The sequence below is a fragment of the Columba livia genome, chromosome W (assembly GCF_036013475.1).
Source record: "Columba livia isolate bColLiv1 breed racing homer chromosome W, bColLiv1.pat.W.v2, whole genome shotgun sequence".
Classification (NCBI taxonomy): domain Eukaryota; kingdom Metazoa; phylum Chordata; class Aves; order Columbiformes; family Columbidae; genus Columba; species Columba livia.
In genome coordinates this window covers 10,618,589-10,633,305 of record NC_088641.1, presented here as the reverse complement: position 1 = coordinate 10,633,305, position 14,717 = coordinate 10,618,589, and the positions used below count along the sequence as shown (strand labels likewise).

The following is a 14,717-nucleotide window of genomic DNA, read 5'->3' as shown; positions in this document are numbered from 1 at the left end:
GACCGCCCGCCGCCGCGCCGCGGGGCCCTCGAGGAGCTGGGTCTGCCCTGCCGAGCACCGGTACCCGGCTGCTACCGGCACGGCAGCCGCAGCCGCCGCCAGGCGCGGCACTGCGGCGGCGCTCAGCCCTCAAGGACCGGTGTCCCCGGCTGGGCTCCGGCAGTCGCCGACAGGCAGCGCGGCGGGCAGCCCTCGGCGGGGCTGAGGGGCAGAGGGTGCGCAGCGCCTCGGAGGAGAAGGTGTGAACTGCCGGGAGCTCCGGGTGTCCGTTTCGGGGATCCGTCGTGAGCCCCGGGTGTCCGGCCCCGGCGGCGGTACCACAGAATAAGGGATTATGGTTTCAGACTAAAGGAGGGAGATTCAGGCTGGACATGAGGAAGAAATGTTTTACACTGAGGGTGGTGAGAGCCTGGCCCAGGTTGCCCAGAGAGGTGGTGGATGAACCATCCCTGGAGACATCCCAGGCCAGGCTGGACGGGGCTCTGAGCAACCTGAGCTGGGTGAAGATGTCCCTGCTCATGGCAGGGGGTTGGGCTGGTTGAGCTTTGAAAGACCCTTCAACCCAAACCATTCTGTGATCTCTTACAGCTCCTGTGCACTTCCCACTGCCACCCAGCAACGTGTTTGTGAACATTTTTGAAGACCGGTTTCCTCCAGCAGCGCTGTTGGTAACATGTAACTGTAAAGACTATGGTAACAGCAAGCCCCAGTCTGTGGAGACCACTCTCGCTGTGACGGCAATGGAGCACACCATGCTCATCTGCAGGAGAGGCAACATCCAGAAAACATGGGTAGATGCAATTGCATTTTAAGCTACTGCAGTTAGGATTTCATAAGAAAGGAAAGCACATCAATTAATTAAATACGATATGCATTCACAGTTTTATATTGTGATGGTACATCAAAATCCAAGGTATATAAGATTGTACAGTTTTAAATTAATAACATTGCAACATAAGGGGAGATGTCAAAGATAATTCAAGTGAGTTTAAGATTCCTTGATATACAAACCCATTACCTACTTTTCCCTTCACCTGTCCCCATGCCCTTCAAAACAAAACATTTAACAGTACAGGTGTACAGAACTGGTCCCTCATTTCTGTCTGTTTTTGCACTTAAAACTCTCAGAAGCTTCCCACAAGCTTCACTTTTACCACACAGCCAGTCACTGCACTACAATCCACTGCTGTGAAAACATCTGTTTAAAAATCCTTACTAGAAATTAGCCAATTATTCTACCCTGGAAAGTCTTAGTCCTTATTCTGATCTGTAAAGTGCTCTGGTTATTGTCATTTCTGTGCCAGGCACGAGTGACAAAGCTCTTAATGGTTTGAAGTGACTGCTGGAGCACAGGCTGCATGTGGTAGAATTTTTTTTTTTTTAGTATTTTTTAGTCACTGCAGAATGGCTCAAAGCCACACAAGGAGGCAGCAGCAGTGTCGTTACTCTCTACTCTCCTTTCTCAGTCTGTTTTGTGGCTGCCCTTTTGCCCTCTTCCCTGCTCATTGCCTGGGAGACCTGATCTTCAGGCCCTGCCCAGGTAAAACAGATCCCAGTTTTGCCTCAAATACAGAATTCCTGCTGCACAGAACCACCGCTCCTTTTTACTGCATGTGCCTAATTGATTTTAAAACAATCTATCCATGTGCTCTAAGCCACACACTGGAACTTCAGCCTTTTGGAAAGGACAGGAAAATGGGGCAAGTAACATTTCTAAAGCTGCTGCTTGTAATCTTTAGTACTGGTTTTTATTTTAGGAAAAGACAGTTTTAACAGTCAATGTATATCAAAAGGAAATAATATGCAAGCTGTGCTTCAAATCATTTGGTACTCCAACGCATCAGCAATGGAAACATCCACCACTGCTCTTTTTACAAAAACTCCTGTGTACCTTCCATGTTTTATCTGTTCCACATACATACTTGTCCTGTTTCCATGAAAGATAAATATATGAAAATAACTGATCCAGACTGTACCCTCGTGACCTCCAAATTACACAAAATAAGGAATATTTTATAATAGATCTACCTAGTTTAGAATTTAAAGCCTACCATGATCCTATTCTGCCTCTGGCCAATGTTACTGTTGCTCATTAGCTTTGTTACATAAACCAAAATACAGCTTTGTAGCGAAGAAGAGATACTAAAAGTGCCACAGGGATGAGAGAAAAAAAAAGTATTTCATGTAAAAACAGTAATGCCGGTTATCTGGAACAGGATGAAGCTGAGTTTTGTGATACTCCCACTGTAGACAGAAATATAGTGAGTTATGAGAGTGCTTTAACTTAGAAATTCAAAATTTATTTACAAGTTTTCACTAAGAAAAAAAAAAAAAAACAACAACATCAAACTCTTCTCCTGGATATACTCTACTCTGCAAAACACTGCAATTGAAGATCATTTACACATTTTACAGATTTATCTTTGCATACAACCATGTATGCTTTAGTCATCAAGACGTCAGAAGAAGAGATGATAAACTGTTTTAAAATAATGAAACTGCCACATTTCCTTTGTCTTTCCCCACTTTAAAAAGAAGCTAAAACACTTTAGCAGAGGAACAGACAGAAGACTTCTAACTTTTCTAAAAAAGTACATAAGAATCAGCCTTCTTTAGTTCAGACTTGCTAGAAAACATTGGACCTAACCCAGCAGTCCTAATTGAGAGAAGATTGCAGTTAGCAATAATCTCTGCGACAGAACTGCAAGATCACACTCACAGTTTCCATTTCAGCAAATTGTTAATTTAACAAAGGAAGATGGAGGGCAGGAGGAAGAAGCACTAATAGAAGAGGCTGGAAATTTGCTGGTTTTTGACAAAGAATTGCATTTGGAAAGGGCACATTATTCCCCTCCCGCATTTCTCAAGAAGCTCCAACTACAAATGGTTGTCCACTTCCGTCACACTAATCACCATGTGGAAGTTTAACACACATTTTTAAAACTATAATAATTCTTGACAGAACAGTAACAAATGCTAAATTGCTAATATCGCCTGCTAGTCTAAATTAACAGAGTTGCCCAGCTTTAGGTACAACTTTTTTAGATTTTTGCATAGCAATTGCACCTATTTTCAACTTACTTCACCATCAGCACGAAACATTCTTGATTTGAAGTCTTATCAAACACACGAGAGAAAAATCCTGTTCTCAAAACGGGAAAATTCACCTTCCGATGTGAACTGAATTGAGACTTTACCCATCTTCGAGACTTTTACCATCTCAATATCACAACTGTACTTCAATAATTTATAACGTTTTCAATGCCTAATTTGTATTCTTTTAAGTAGTACTGTGGTAGTAACTGAAACAAAACCCACTTGTTTTTTCTTCATTTAATAATAAATCAGAAAGTGGACTGACGGAAATTCATCCCTGAGTAATGAGACATTTAAAAAAACGCATCCTATCGACAATCAGCGCAATATCTTAGTGACATATAATTAACAGTCAACACTAACAGGCAGCAACAGATCTGGTCGTAGTCTGGTATATTTGCAGCTTTGTTGCATTGATCCCATTATCTTGTGTAATGAAACTGCAAGTGAACATTAGGAAATGGGATAAATAGAAATAGTGTATTTATTTATTTATTTATTTTTAAAGTTGAATGTCAAATTGACAGCTAAACCATGATGGATCCCAGAGAACTCGGAGTGTTAATTGTCAGCAACTGACTTCCTTTGATGTCCAAAAAGATTTTGCAATGGGTATTTTCAACCAAACAACAGGAGGAGAATGATCGTAACGGTGTTTAATGCTATTAATGGCACTGTAGGAAAAAAAATATAAGAGCAATTGTGAAAATTTGCTTCTGCATATCACAAAGTGAGATAATTTCTTCTTATATTGGGAGACTGCCTTTTAAGGAGCAAAATCACTCAAATTTTAAAAAATACACTGAATTTTCCTAGGCAAAAATCAGGATTAATGGACGGAGACAGGATCAAAGAGCCTAGGACACTAGAAATGAAGAAGCAGCAGCATATATATTTTTATATGACCCATCACATTATAATTTTGACCAAAACAATCCTTTTTCCAAATGGGAAAAAAAAAAAAAAAAAAAGCTCTATCCTTGGGTTTGCTGTGATTTAGAAGAAATGTATCACTTTTTATTCTGTGGTGGGCAAGACAGATAAGATCTGTTACTTCCCCTTTATCATCACCTATAAAACAAATTTTTGTTGGGCTTTATAGTGGAAAACTATAAGTAATTTACATTTCCCCCCCCTGATCCTTTGAGGCATGTAAACATGTCTTACCTTTAAGAATTGCATGAATTACATTTCCCTCACCAGGTACTTCACGTAAAATTGAATTTAACCGAAGTGGAGCTAATTACACACTCTGATTGATCACCACGCTTCCCCCCCAGTGCCAAAACTCCAAGGAAAGACCAGACGCAGCAGAGGCACCACAAGCCAGAGTCAGGGAATATTTTATTTTATCAAAATATTAATTAAAGGAACTTTAGCAAAACTGTATCAAAATTAGGGCATGAGCATCACGGCTGAGACCTGCACTCTCTCATATACAGCCCATGCGTGAAAAGACTGGAAGGGACTAGCAGAAATAGCAACTGTTTGGTAACAAAAAAAAAAATAATTCGAAATACTGACGTTACTTCATTAAAACACAGAAACAAAACTTTACAGGCAATAATGTTTTAATGGAAGATGGTCACCTTACCTCTCATAATGGTTCGTACAGATCGAATAAGGTTCATTAGTTGTGCTTTAATTCCCAGTTCCTCTCCGAATCCTCCAATCCCTTGATCACTTCCCCAGCCAACTGTGTCACATAAAACCAGCCAGAAATGTTATGAAAAAAACACCCAGTAAAGTTATCAGCAATATTAATGAGCGATCTAGCTTGAATATGGTTATCACTAACATTAGAAAAATAACAAACTACAAAACAATTTGCTTTATTTCAAGATTGGATTTTAAAACAATATACTGAAAACTGTTTAATGAACGCAACAGTAGCGACGGATCAATGTTTCTGTAAAGGAAACCCTTAATTTTTTAATACACTACTGTTCCCTGTGTGCCAGAGAAACAAATGAGTTTATTTGGGTTTCAAAAAAACCACACAGCAAAATAAAAACAAAATAAAAATCTGTTCATAGTCCTTTACCAGAAGATAAAACAGCAAATAGTTGTTGGGTATGAAGTGACGCTTCAGCACTGAGAAATGAGCTGCAGGACAGAAAATGGTCAGAGATTTCAAATCAAGATGATTTTTGTAAGTGGTATTAAAAAAAAAAAAAAACAAAAACAAAAACAAAAACCAAAACTTGGGAACTTCTCAGAGGGCAACAGAAGTACTGAAGGTTTACAAAGCCCTTCAAGGGACAATCCTGGTAACAGCCCTAACCCGTTTGGGGACAATCCAATCAGGGACAGGAGCAGCTGTCAACATTTGAAGCTGCACTGGGCAACCTGCACTTTTCTCCAGAGACAATTTTTGAGGGATTTTTTTTTTTTTTCTCCTTTCTCGTCTCCTTCATTCTGCTGGCAGTAGGTGAGTCCTCTCCCTCAGCAGCCACCACTTCCCACTGGGATGAGCCTGGAATTATTCCTAAGCCTCACCTGGGATCAACAACTGGCTTGACCCACCCTGCCAGTCCCCACATCACCCTTTTCCTCCAGCTGCTTATCAGGAAAGCAAAAGAAAACCCCAAATCAAGCAAATCTCCCCTAATGAATCTTACTGCAGAACAGGAGAAAGGGATAATGATCTGCATTCCTGCCAAAAATCCAAGTTGACTTGTCTCCTGACTTGGAGAAATCAGGACTCTCCGGATCAGGAAACTGGGAAACCTTGGATCATTTTTATTTTTTTTTTCTGGGGCTTTGCAGATATTTGTGTCGGTGACTTTTCTGTGTCGTGTAGGTTGTTTTTCTTCTAAAGGACAAGGATACCCAACTTTGGGGATCTTTCTTCAGAATTGTGTGAGCGTGCAAAGCCTGAGAAAAAAAGAAAAAGGCACGACAAGACGAAGGAAACCACCTCATGCTATGACAACACACTGACAGGTGGCACAAACGGAGAAGAAATAGTAGAAATGTATAGAAAAAAGGAAAATTATGGGGAAAAAGGAGTACGATAAATCAATGACAAAAGCAAGATCCACCATACGGGCAGGAAACTCAACTTCAAAAAAAAAAAAAAACCCACAGTAGCTCCTCAGCCCCGGCAAGGCCAAACCGCAGCACCGGCTCCCACCAAGCCCGGTGGGCCGGGAGGCGCATCCACCGCACCGGGCGGCCTTCCCGCGCCCGCGGAGCCACCTACGAGCATCCCCGGGCCCGCCGAGAGCCGGGCGGGCGCGGCCGGGTCCCGCCAGCCGGGCTGTGGGCGTCTTATCCCCTCCCAAGGCCCCGCCGGGCCGGGGTGTTCATGTGTAGAGGCGGAAGACGCGTCGCGGCAGCCGGGCCTGGCCCTCGGCTTCCCCCCGCCATCCCCGCGGCCGGCTCTCACCGTGTCGGAGAAAGCGCTCTTCATGCAGTACAGCTACAGCGTTGACAATAAGAAGGGAGGCCTGGAGCAGCGAGTAGAGCGTAAACGCCATAATCCCGCCGCGATGCGCCGCCGGAGCGGGAACTGGCGCCCGAGCGGGACGGGACGGGGCGGGGCGGGGCGGGGTGGGGGTTGAGAAGGGGGCGTAGTTTGCGGTGGGGCGTTGTCTCCGGCTCCGCGCAGGCGTGGCCGAGCACTGAGTTTCCGCCACGATCGTGGGGTGCGTTCGGTTTTCGGAGTGTCATCTGTGGGCGCTTAGCTAGTGGCCTTTTGTTTCAGTGCGGGCTCAGCGAAAGAGGAAGGAGCAGCCTGACCTTTCTCTATCGATAACTTTAATGTTGCACCCTCCAAATAGTGGAGGCTGGTGGGGAAACATCATCACAGTGAGGGGATGAAACGTACCCCCTCATGGAAATCACCTATTCATAATCTAATATTAGTAGAATCAGTCAAAAACATAAACCACTTTGTATGCAAAAATACTTTATTTTTTAATATTTAATTTTATGGACCATATCTTTCCCCCACCCCCTGTATTTTTTCAATACATAGAACTGTAATAAGTGATGGTCAAAATTGTTAATGTTGAACAAATCGAGTAGGATTCAATTGTATTATGCATATTATTGTAAGCAGTAACTGTGTTTGTGTAAGTTTGATTATGTTTTGTAGAACCTTGTAGTAATAGTTAAAGCCAATGCCATAAATAACAGGACTACCAGGTGGTGCCATAAATAACGGACTACCAGGTGGTGCCATAAATAACAGGACTACCGGATGGTGTCATAAAAAACAGGACTCCCGGATGGTACCACAGATAATAGGACTCCCAGATGGTGTTACAGATAACAAAGCGCCCGGATGTTGCAACAGATAACAAAAGTTCCAGAGACGGAAATTCCCAGCACGTAAACGAACGTATAACATATATAAGCACATACGAAAGGTTGATTGTGTGTGCCTGTTGGCGGAACTGAGCTTCCCCCGGTCACCCAGCGCTGTTTTGCTTAATTACCGCTTGCTAAATAAAATCGATTGATTGACTCAAAATCGATTTATTGGCTCTTATTTATAACAAATTTTGGTGCCGTGACTCGGATTAAGGATCTCTGGGAGGGACTCCTAAACTTCAGGGAGGCGCCCCGTCCCGTTTTCAGACGGCCCTGGAGTGGACGGAGGATCGCCCTGAAACCTTAACCTCCGAACCCGAAATTTAGGTAATTAGGCAAAAGAACTGAACCCCGTAAACCTTTGTGCACGAAGAACCGGACGAAGACCCCGGGGAGGGTAAGTATAGAAAGCAATTCCGTTCGGTTGGGGTGGGTATCCTGGAGTGTGCATGAACGAGACGCCCCCCCCGCTTGGGGAGGAAGCGAAGTGAGTGTGGACCCTGCCGTAAGGCAGGGCGGGACTCTCTAGTAGTGCGGTTCTCATTGCCCGCGAGGGCGTGAGCCACGAACGAGGGGTGCGTGTGTGTGTGTGAAAGAAGACACTCCGGAAGATGGGACAGAGGAAGAGCAAGCCTTCTGATCCCATGGGGAAGGGACCCAAGGAGAGGTTACCGGATATTCCCCAAGATTCCCCATTGGGCCTTATGCTCAAGAATTGGGAAGGTGCAGCTTGCACACGAAACAAAGAGAGGGAAAAAATGGTTTATTATTGCATGCATGTCTGGGGAAACCAGCAGATTAGACCAGATCATTTATTTTGGCCAATTTTTGGTTCATTTGAAGATTGGATTTGTCAGGCCCTAAATTTTTATGTAAATGATAAGGAGCCCTTTGATCCTGAGGAGAGCGAATATGCGCGTTGTTGGCTACCTCCTGCGACTCGCGCTGGGATTTTTACCATAAGCGAAAAAAAATCTGGCCGCAAAAAGAGGGCTCCCGAGGAAACTCCACCCCCTCCCCCTCCCTATAATCCCCCGCCAGCAGCGAATCCAAGGCCCTCCTCTCCCCCTATGCCTTCGGCTTCTGAGGAGGATTCCGATTCTTCGGGGTCAGTTAGGGGAACCCGAAGAATCACGAGGAGTCAAGCTAGGCAGCAAATGACATCAGGGGCAGGACAGCAAGCATCATCAGAAACAGGGCTATACCCATTACGAGAAATAGCGATGGGAGGTCCACAACCCGGGGTGGGATTTGTGTCAGTGCCTCTAAATTCGGGGGATGTAAGAGAATTTAAGAAGGAAATGGGGAATTTGTTAGAAGATCCCTTAGGAGTTTCGGAAAGGGTAGATCAGTTTTTAGGACCTAATTTATATACCTGGGATGAACTGCAAGCTATTTTAGGGATACTATTTACCGCAGAAGAGCGGGAAATGGTTCGGAGGGCTGGGATGAGAGTTTGGGACCAGCAACACCAACAAGGGCCGGGTGCTGACATTAAGTGGCCCCAGCAGCGTCCTAACTGGGATAATCAAAACCCGGAACACAGGGGACATATGGGAGATCTTCGCATTATAATTGTCCAAGGGATTAAGGAATCTGTCCCTCGAGGGCAGAACATAAATAAAGCCTTTAATGAACAACAAAAGAAAGATGAAACTCCCACAGAATGGTTAGAAAGACTAAGAAAGAGCTTGCAGCTCTATTCCGGGATAGACCCTATGACACCGGTCGGGCAAGCTCTTTTAAAAACACAGTTTGTGGCGAAGTCATGGCCGGATATTAGAAAGAAGTTAGAAAAGTTGGAAGATTGGCAAGAGAAAGGGTTGGATGAGTTGCTAAGGGAAGCACAGAAGGTTTATGTAAGAAGGGAGGAAGAGACTCAGAAGAGGCAAGCTAAAATTTTAGTAGCGGCAGTTCGAGAGGGACAGAGGACGGCTCCACAGAAGGGAGGGCCACCACGCATAGGTGGGAATGGGCCACCTCAGGGAAGTCAAGTCGGACTGAAGGACTTGAAGGAAATCGAATGTTTTTACTGTCAGAGGAAGGGACATATGCGAAGGAACTGTAGGAAACGTATACAGGATGAGAAAATGTATTTTGCTGAGTAGGGGTGTCAGGGGCTCTATTTGCTGGGGACTTCTAAAACAACAGAGCCCTTGATAAAATTGAAGTTAGGTCCCCAGCACCAGGAGATGGAATTCCTGGTAGATTCAGGGGCAGAAAGATCTACTGTCCAAACTGTACCCTGGGGATGCACTCCATCCTTGGAGAAAGTACAAGTAATAGGAGCAAAAGGAGAACCCTTTTCTGTACCCATAATTAAAGGAGTAGAAGTAGAATCCCCATCCCGGATAGGGGTAGGGTCCTTTTTATTAGTATCTGAAGCTGAATATAACCTATTAGGAAGGGATTTAATCGTCGAATTGGGGATTAGTTTGGAGGTAAAAGATCGAGAATTGAAAGTAAAACTGTACGCTTTAACAACCGAAGACGAAGCTAAGATCAATCCTGAAGTATGGTACACTCCCGAGTTGGTTAGAAATTAGATATTCCACCAATTACAGTGACAATAACGGATCCGGAAGTACCGATACGTGTTAAACAATACCCTATATCACAGGATGGGAAACGCGGGCTGCAACCGGTAATTGATCGATTGTTACAACAAGGGTTACTAGAACCATGTATGTCGCCCCACAATACCCCCATCTTACCTGTAAAGAAATCAGATGGGTCCTATCGTCTAGTACAAGACCTCCGTGAAGTAAATAAAAGAACAGTAACTAGATTTCCGGTGGTGGCCAACCCTTATAACCTATTAAGCCAAGTGTCCCCAGAATTGACCTGGTATAGTGTAATAGACCTAAAGGATGCCTTCTGGGCCTGTCCTTTGAGAAAAGAATGTCGTGACTATTTTGCCTTTGAGTGGGAGAACCCTGATACCCATCGGAAGCAACAACTTAGATGGACGGTTCTTCCACAGGGATTTACAGAATCTCCAAACCTCTTTGGGCAGGCCCTGGAACAAGTCTTGGAGAATTTTGAACTGGAACCTGGAGTGGTTTTAGTACAATATGTAGATGATCTATTAATAGCTGGAAAAAGCCAAGATAGTGTGCGAAGCACCAGCATTAAGTTATTAAATTTCTTGAGTCTAAAGGGTTTAAAGGTATCAAGATCTAAACTGCAATTTACCGAGGAAGAGGTAAAATATTTAGGGCACTGGTTGAGCAAAGGGACTAAGAGGCTAGATCCAGATCGAGTAAATGCTATTTTATCCCTCCAGCCTCCCAAGAATAAAAGGCAGGTGCGACAACTTTTAGGTCTTTTCGGCTACTGTAGACAATGGATTGAAAATTACAGTAACAAGGTTAAGTTCTTATATCAGAAGTTAGTGGGGGAAGGTCTGATGAAATGGAGTACAGAAGATGATAAACAATTAGAAAACTTAAAAGCTGATTTAGTAAATGCCCCAGTACTGAGTCTGGTGGATGCCCGAAGACCTTTTTACTTATTTGTTAACACGGAGGGTGGAACGGCCTTTGGGGTCCTAACGCAAGAATGGGCAGGTAAAAAGAAACCCGTAGGATATTATTCCAAATTATTAGATCCAGTTAGTCGCGGTTGGCCTACCTGTTTACAGGCTATAGTTGCTACTGCTCTCCTAGTTGAAGAAGCTGGAAAAATAACTATGGGAGGGGAATTAAAGGTATACACACCTCATAATATACGAGGGGTATTGCAGCAGAAAGCTGACAAGTGGATTACGGATGCTAGGTTATTGAAATATGAAGGGATCCTATTGCACTCTCCTAAGTTAGAGCTTGAAACCACTAACTTGCAGAATCCAGCCCAATTTTTGTATGGGGAACCGAGCGAATCTCTTTCCCATGATTGTATCAGAGTAATAGAATATCAAGTCAAAATAAGAGAGGATTTAGAAGAAGAGGAGTTGCTATGTGGAGAAAAACTGTTTGTAGATGGATCATCGCGGGTAGTGGACGGAAAGAGGAAATCAGGATATGCCATAATAGATGGAAATAGCTGGATAACTAAAGAGTCAGGTCCCCTTAACTCAGGATGGTCGGCGCAGGCTTGTGAGCTGTTCGCAGTATTGAGGGCGTTACAGTTGTTAAAAGATAAGAGAGGAACAATATTTACAGATTCTAAATATGCATTTGGGGTGGTTCACACATTTGGAAAAATTTGGGAAGAGAGGGGACTAATGAATTCTCAGGGTAAAGGATTAATACATGAGACCTTAATAAAGCAAACTTTAGAGGCATTAAGAGGGCCCAAACAAATCGCGGTAGTTTATGTAAAGGGCCATCGGAAGGGAACCTCCACGCGAATAAGAGGGAATAATTTAGCAGATGAGGAAGCTAAGAAAGCTGCGTTACTGGTGATAAAAGCAGTTGAACAAGACTCTGTACAAACTAGGTATGCTATGAGATTTACAAATCAGGAAAAGGAGAAATTGGGGCAAATGGGAGTAGTCGAACAAGAGGGGAAGTGGTGGTTACCTGATGAGAGGGAAATGCTCCCGAAAGGAGTAGCTTGGCGAGTTTTAAGAGAATTTCATAGGCAAACCCATTGGGGAGTACAGGCCCTGGTAGATCAGTTCGCTAATAAATATATGACCCTGGGAGTGTATGATTTAGCAAAAAGAATCATTGGAGAATGTTTAACCTGTCAAAGGATAAATAAACAGTGTCTTAGGGAAAGAGTCCCTGGGGGAAGGCAACTGGCCAAGAAGCCATTTGAAAGGATTCAGGTAGACTTTACGGAATTACCGAAGGTAGGCAGGTATAAGTATCTCCTAGTTTGGGTAGATCACCTAACTCACTTTGTCGAAGCCTTTCCGGTAGTTCGGGCCACTGCAAGGACAGTAGTAAAAATATTATTAGAGCATATCATACCTAGATATGGGATCATGTCAGTTATTGATTCGGACAGAGGACCCCATTTTACTTCCAAAATAATTAGAGAAACGTTAGAAGCTCTGGGAACCAAGTGGGAGTATCACACTCCTTGGCACCCCCAGAGTTCAGGAAAAGTTGAAAGGATGAACGGAGAAATTAAAAAGCACCTGACCAAATTAATGATAGAAACCAGAATGAACTGGGTAAAGTGCCTCCCCTTAGCCCTCTTGAATATAAGGACACAACCGAGGGCCGATACAGGACTTTCCTCCTTTGAAATGTTATATGGAATGCCCTATGATTTGGAGAAACCAATCAAACACCCTAAAGTGGAAGAAAAGATGTTACAAGAATATCTTATAGAACTCGTGAGAAGGAGGCAAGAACTGTTAAAGCGAGGCCTGGTGGTTCAAAGACCACCTTTAGATGTAGCAATACATAGTATTAAGCCGGGAGATCAAGTACTCGTAAAAACATGGAAGGAATCATCGTTAACCCCTCGCTGGGAGGGACCTTTCCTTGTTTTACTCACTACAGATACCGCAGTCCACACCGCGGAAAGAGGATGGACACACGCTAGCCGAGTAAAAGGTCCTATCCTACATACAGACTGGGAAGTCACCGGTGAACCGGATGAGTTGAAGCTGACCTTCAAGAGGAAACAGACACGTGACGCATAGCCCTGAACACTAGTCTTTTTATGGACAATTGTAAGGAATTACATAAGTCGCCCATCGCATGTCCTGTATGTAAGCAATGCAATCTGTGGGTACGTCGTGTGTGTAACGGGTGCGGGATACAGCAGTAAAAAAAAAAAAAATATATATATATAAAAAAAAAATAAAATAAAAAAAAAAAAAAATAAAAAATAAAAATAAAATAAAATTAAAAAAAAAAATCTGTATGTTGAACGATGGTGTAATGAGTGTAGAGGAAAAACCTTAGATACCATTGGGATATTAATAATCACCGATAAGTCCAGACATTTGGGAAATAACCAAGAGGAAGTGTTCCAAACCCTGTGAGGGTTCGGGACAGTGGCAAAACCCTTGTATTTGAAGATAGCCCTATTGGGTTCAGTATTGGAAAGTGGGTTGTGACAGAACAAGGAGAGAATTTAGGAGGCAGTCCCCTGAAGACTACAACTGCTGCCGAGAAGATAACTTACCCGGCTACTCTGAAGCAACAGAGTAGGCCCAGGGCAAGGCAGAGGGGTATCCTTGTGGGGACTGGCAAGTGCCTCCGAAGACTTCTAAAATAAAGCATCTCCTTAAGCAGAACAACCCTCAACAAAATGAACCTCCACTGGCTGATTTTCAGCCAACCAGGGGCCGGGTCGCTATCTCTAATCCTGCTTACCTTACCGGTAATAATAGCAATAAACCAGGGGAGTTCCCACCAACCTTTTAAATGGACTCTCTATCGATGGGAGGACCAAACGATAATACAACAACAGACCACATCAGGGTCACCTTCTTTTACTACAACCTTATGCCAATTAGTTCAAATTGAGCCATGTTTTAACAAAATAGAGTTTTATATGTGCCCCAGCACAGGGCCCTCATATTGTAATACCCCAGGACACTATTACTGCACTTACTGGGGGTGTGAAACGATTGCTTCAAACTGGCCAATTCCTCGGGCAAATACTGATAAGTTCTTAAGGGTTGGATGGGGACCTGCAGGGTGCACTCCTCCCTCGGGAGAAAGGAATTCCCTACAATTAGCTCCCCGCGGGTACACCCCACCCGATGGCAACTTAATGTAACAGATCCTGAACATAGTGGATGGTTTGTTGGAAAAACCTGGGGAATGCGATATTATCAACCGGGTGCTGATCGAGGAGGCATGTTTCTCATAAAGAAAGAAGAAGTTAAACTGACCTCTCGAGCGATAGGTCCCAATCCAGTAGTAAAATCCCCTCCCCCTCTGGGTAGGGAGACAAAGACAGTAGAGAAGGAGAATATAATAGTAATAGAGGAAACTGTCACTGAAGCCTTGAAATCTCTGAATATTGAAGCCCCGGAATCTTTGAATCCTCTATGGGGAATTATCCTGGCTGCTTACCAAACTCTAAACTATACACAACCCAACTTAACCATGGGTTGCTGGTTGTGTTATAATGTTAATCCACCCTTTTATGAAGCTATAGGGGATAATCATCGGTATACCATAAGCAAGGAGTCTGTGCCTAGTCAATGTCCTTGGGAAAAGCAGAAAAGAGGGATAACTATGCAACATGTAACTGGGTTAGGGACTTGTATAGGTAAAGTACCAAATTCCAAGAGACCACTTTGTGGGAATATCGTACTGAGCCTTAATGAAACCACAGGATATATTATTCCCCCGAATGGAACAAAATGGATATGTTCTAGGACG

At 43.6% G+C, this 14,717-nt stretch overlaps 1 protein-coding gene and 1 long non-coding RNA gene across 2 annotated transcripts; one reads left to right on the top strand and one right to left on the bottom strand.

The window, feature by feature from the left end:
* The first annotated feature begins 105 nt into the window (after positions 1 to 105).
* Positions 106 to 2,342, top strand: LOC135577113 (uncharacterized). The gene is made up of 2 exons (XR_010468704.1): positions 106 to 239; positions 589 to 2,342. It is a non-coding gene; the product is annotated as an uncharacterized LOC135577113 (long non-coding RNA).
* Positions 1,730 to 6,656, bottom strand: LOC135577112 (immediate early response 3-interacting protein 1-like). Its single transcript, XM_065044833.1, has 3 exons — positions 6,488 to 6,656; positions 4,691 to 4,792; positions 1,730 to 3,770 (listed from the first exon to the last, which is right to left on the bottom strand). The coding sequence occupies exons 1-3, from the start codon at positions 6,576 to 6,578 to the stop codon at positions 3,715 to 3,717; spliced, it is 249 nt and encodes an 82-aa protein (XP_064900905.1). The 5' UTR covers positions 6,579 to 6,656; the 3' UTR covers positions 1,730 to 3,714.
* Between the last annotated feature and the right edge of the window lie 8,061 nt (positions 6,657 to 14,717).

Excerpts from the sequence above, each read along its gene's own strand:
- LOC135577112 (XM_065044833.1), bottom strand. The coding sequence starts at position 6,578 with ATGGCGTTTACGCTCTACTCGCTGCTCCAGGCCTCCCTTCTTATTGTC. Across the intron at positions 4,793-6,487 it reads AGAGCGCTTTCTCCGACACG|TTGGCTGGGGAAGTGATCAA; the intron begins GTGAGAGCCGGC and ends TATGTGACACAG. Across the intron at positions 3,771-4,690 it reads TGTACGAACCATTATGAGAG|TGCCATTAATAGCATTAAAC; the intron begins GTAAGGTGACCA and ends TTTTTCCTACAG.